Source organism: Penaeus monodon, chromosome 13, assembly GCF_015228065.2.
Source record: "Penaeus monodon isolate SGIC_2016 chromosome 13, NSTDA_Pmon_1, whole genome shotgun sequence".
Classification (NCBI taxonomy): Eukaryota; Metazoa; Arthropoda; class Malacostraca; order Decapoda; family Penaeidae; genus Penaeus; species Penaeus monodon.
Genome location: NC_051398.1, coordinates 37,583,322 through 37,587,848, shown reverse-complemented (window position 1 = coordinate 37,587,848; position 4,527 = coordinate 37,583,322). Strand labels below are relative to the sequence as shown.

At 39.6% G+C, this 4,527-nt stretch overlaps 2 protein-coding genes across 2 annotated transcripts in view; one reads left to right on the top strand and one right to left on the bottom strand.

The window, feature by feature from the left end:
• The window catches only part of LOC119580301 (vacuolar protein sorting-associated protein 54-like), a 31,824-nt gene extending 28,205 nt beyond the window's left edge, over window positions 1-3,619 (bottom strand). The window contains exon 1 of the mRNA XM_037928378.1: window positions 3,533-3,619. The gene's annotated coding sequence lies outside the window, so the exon portion shown is untranslated. The remainder of the gene's footprint in view (window positions 1-3,532) is intronic.
• LOC119580302 overlaps window positions 1-4,527 on the top strand; it is a 9,671-nt gene extending 5,144 nt beyond the window's left edge. The window contains exons 3-5 of the mRNA XM_037928379.1: window positions 2,286-2,409; window positions 3,546-3,678; window positions 4,107-4,527. Of these exons, the coding sequence (XP_037784307.1) occupies window positions 2,309-2,409; window positions 3,546-3,678; window positions 4,107-4,286 (414 nt within the window). The 5' untranslated portion in view covers window positions 2,286-2,308 and the 3' untranslated portion in view covers window positions 4,287-4,527. The remainder of the gene's footprint in view (window positions 1-2,285; window positions 2,410-3,545; window positions 3,679-4,106) is intronic.

Sequence of the window (4,527 nt, the reverse complement as noted above, 5' to 3'; positions counted from 1 at the left end):
TAATGAGCCCATGCATTATAATGTGCATAAATTATAGGCTTGCAGCAGAGGGGATGAGGGTAGGAGGCGGGTGGTGTGGGAGAGGAGATTTAGGACGATGTTGGAATGGGTAAGTTCGAAAGGTGATTTGTATCTGGCAGAGGTGTCACATTCCTTATCAGTTGTTAAGCCACGGGTCTCGGGGTCAGCGTCTGGCACTCAAATGAGGTGCCATCGCTTAAATTACACTTTGTCAATGCATAGTTTATCTGGCAGATCGTCTATCGAGTGGCTTTATTATACTTGTCGCTTTATGGTAGCCATGTTAAAACCTACCTGAGTTTGTGAGGTACTGTACTTACATACTGGCGGTTTGACTGTTCCTTAGCAAATCTGCTTAAGGGAAAACTGTAATACCCGTGCAATTTGGCACTGTTTCTCGGTGTCCTGTGGGTATGAGGACAGGTGATGTTTGCCATTTTCTACTGATTTCATAATTTGGTATTCTTTTTCTGGAGGGAGGTGGATGATTATTATTTTTTTTTTTACTAGTTTCTATCTACTATGGCACTCTCAATGAACAATGGGACCTTTTGAACTTTTTTAGTAGGGTAATGGACCCTAGTATTCCTAGTTGGCTCTTTCTGGCACTCTTTAGTATAAAAGGTCCACTTATGCATGGTCCAATATTGGATGAATTATTATTTCTATTTTGGTTGGAATGTAAGCTCTATATATTCACAAATCTATCTCTCTTACGTAGCATTACCACAGATCACTCGTAATTTTTAGCACCTATTATCACTGACCTAACACGATAACTCTCTTACTCATTGTCAGATACTCCATCATGTGTGTATATATATGTATATATATATATATATATATATATATATATATATATATATATATATATATATATATATATATATATATATATATTATTTTTTTTTTTTTTTTTTTTTTTTTTTTTTTTTTTTTTTTTTTTTTTTTTTTTTTTTTTTTTTGACAGCCATTTATTCCACTGCAGGGAATATGCCTCTCTCAGTTTATTATTGAGAGGTTATTTGGCAGTACCACCCTTGCCTGATTGGGTGCCCTTCCTGATCAACCACGGTTCGGCGCGCTAACACTTTTGCCACGGCGGTGACTTCCCCGAACACACCTGCGTTTGTCACTTCTCCAGGCGATATGTCGTTTTCTCATCGTGAGATCGGGCTCGAGCAATCGGAGCGCAGGCATTTTTACAACATGAAGGTGGGAGTCCAGTGCTGCGTTGGTCACGGTTATGCCTATTTCATGATCAATATAATTAATTTCGGATAAAAAACGTCGAAATTTAGGAGCAGTTATTGAAATAAAGGATCCGATACCAGTATAATCTCAAACTTACTTGATTGTACTGGCGCCCGCATGTTGCACGCTCAGTGACGACATCAGAAATTACATGTCTGATGTAATTTATTTGCATATTTCTGGCGGTAATGTAGAACAATAGAATATTTAGCAACAAACATTTATTTGCCTTATTGTGGAGAAGAGAAAGTGGAATTGTGTTTTACTGTTATTCTATGGAAATAGAAGCTCGTTGTCCCAAAATGGGAGAGAATGTGTGTATATATCTTTGTTCAGAATTCCGGTCACGTCAGCGGAAATCTGTATGAGACTTGCCTAACTGACGGCTACGTTTTCTCTTTGTTTCGTAGCAGATTAAGATATATATTCAGAACCTCAAGAATTGTGAAAAAATGGTAAATTCTGACCGGAATATTTGAGGAAATATGCAATATTTTATGACAATTGCCTAGTTTGCCGTGATTTGTTCTTTTCTTTCTGATGTGTAATCAGAACTTAATACTTAGCTACTGCCCCGAGACTGTTTGTTACAATCAGGAATTAAAATTGTAAACTAACTGAACAGTTCAGGCAACTCAAAAAATGCCTGATAAATATCCAGCTGACAAATCAGCTGGGTATTTATAAAGTGATTAATTCTGGTTTGGTTGGCATTGCTGGTGCGAGTGATGTGCTAGTGTGTGTGTGTGTGTGTGTGTGTGTGTGTGTGTGTGTGTGTGTGTGTGTGTGTGTGTGTGTGTGTGTGTGTGGAAAAGAGGAGGGAGAGACAGGCAGACAGACAAACAGAGAAAGAGAGAGAGATCTGACCGAGGAAAGTGATACTGATTATTCTGTTCGCATGTGGCGATGATATTTATTGTGCATGCGTATGAAAGGTGTTATGAAGTCCTAAAGTACAGTGACGCTGGTTGAGTTCGTACAAAGATGCCACAACCTCTTCTATTTCACAGGCCTCGTCCCTTCTGAAGTGGAGATGCGAAAGACAGTAGCCGCCATGGTGGGGGAGGAGAGTGCCGACACTGTGCATCTGGCAGCATTCCTCACCATAGCAAAGAAACTTTTAATGGACAGAAGGTCTGTTTGAGAAATGGATTTTGACAAGGGACCAATCTTGCATTTGCCAGTCATGCTGACCTGAACAGGAGCCCCTTCCTTCTTCTCCCTCTCTTCCTTTTCGTCGTCTTCTTTTGCTACTACTACTCCATCATGCTCATTCGGAGTGCTCTAAGTACCCCCAGCCTTTCCCAAAGTGTGACACACGTGAACAAAAGTAACAGCTTCCACTTAGAAATAGCGATATACTAAAAGCTTTACCATACAGTACAAACAAGTTATTTATTCAGGGGAAGTGGTTGATGAAATGTTACCGCTACAGTATTGGTGTAGATAGGTCCTTTACCCTATATCCATAAATAATAGACTACCTTTGGGTTACACCTTATAATTCCGGTTTGGAGAACCAATACTTTAGAGAATGGCTCAAGATGAAAATTATTTAATGTTGAAACGATACAGTAGTTTTCACCTTTCCTCTCCAAATTATTGATAATAATATTAAGCGAAGGTGCATCAACCCCCTTCCACTCTCCTATTCTGAATTCTTTTGAAATAAATTAATATATAGGAAACATAGCTGTATGAAAATATATACCAGTTCTTAGCCCTGGCGCTTCATATTCACGATAACAAGGCGTGATTTTTTATATATAGGTCGAATATAGTTCGCTAAGTTGTTATTGTTGTATAACTATCATTTTTAATATTTTTATTACCACCATAACAGTTCATGAGCATTATCATTATTATAGTTGTTTTTTTATTTACTTAATTACTTGGTTACGTGATGTAAGTTCAAACAAGAGCTCTGTTTTTTATGATTAGCTTTTGTATGTTGCTGATCTGTTATGTCCATTGCTGTTATTATAGCTAACATTATTATTAATATCACCAGCAGTGGTAAAAGTGTAATCGTCTTCTTTCAGTATGATTATTACAAATGTTATTATTATTGTGGTTTACTATTCATCTTATTATAGAACAAATAGCATTATAATTACTAATAGTATTGCTGCACTGTTAAGATTGTTTTAACATTGCTGATATTACTGTTATCTATCCTTTACCTTATAAATGGCACCACCACTACGCATGCGATGTTGCATTGGTATCATTATCAAATCTAATTTGACCTACTTACTATCCTCCTGAAGGTTCCCCAGCAGCAACAAGGAAGAACTGTCTCGCGCCCTTGCAGTGCTGGCGAAGGAAGGGAAGAACTATTTGGCGGAGACACAGCCCCAGCAGGAGAGCAAAGGGGGAGTCTATGATACAAAGCGGTCAGGGGTGGGTGCTCGCGGAGGACGCTTGCTTGCTCCTGTGATGATTGCTTGCCTTTTGTTATATGTGCATGGTTATCTCCAAATGCACATGCTTGTATACGTACATGTGCATTGCACAGTCACCCACACAGCTTTATAAATAAACAAGAAGTGTGTGTGTGTGTGAATATATATAAACACACACACACACACACACACACACTTCTTGTTTATTTATAAAGCTGAGTGATTGTACAATGTATAATGTGTGTGTGTGTGTGTGTGTGTGTGTGTGTGTGTGTGTGTCTGTGTGTGTGTGTGTGTGTGTGTGTGTGTGTGTGTGTGTGTGTGTGTGTGTGTGTGTGTGTGTGTGTGTGTGTGTGTGTGTGTGTGTGTGCCCAAATAAAACACTATTCCTATGACAATTCACCAAACCGAAACCTTCCCCTCCAGTTCCGTCCGCCGGGCAGCCTGTCCCGCGATGAGCTCGTGCGCCTCATGACGTGCGAGGGGGAGGCTCTGACGCAGGAGGAGGCGGAGGAGCTCATCCTGTCCTTACCGATGAAGGATTCGGAGTACGTGGATCTTGACCAGTACGCCGCCCAGCTCGTGCCGCCGCCTAAGTTCTTCTGAGGTTGTCGGTGCGCTCGAGAGGTTGAAGTTCAAAGGTCTTGATACTGCGAAAGTGTCGGTCTTTCCTTTCAGTATTAACACTGTGGGATATGTCCTGTTTCTGTTTTAAGAGGCTACTTCCCAGAAAATTCCAAGGGATATGCGACTTTGAGTTACAATAGTCTCAATATTGACATTTCTTACTGTTTACTATCTATTTATTAATTTACTTACAATGTACAATCTTTCCTTACTGTCTTAC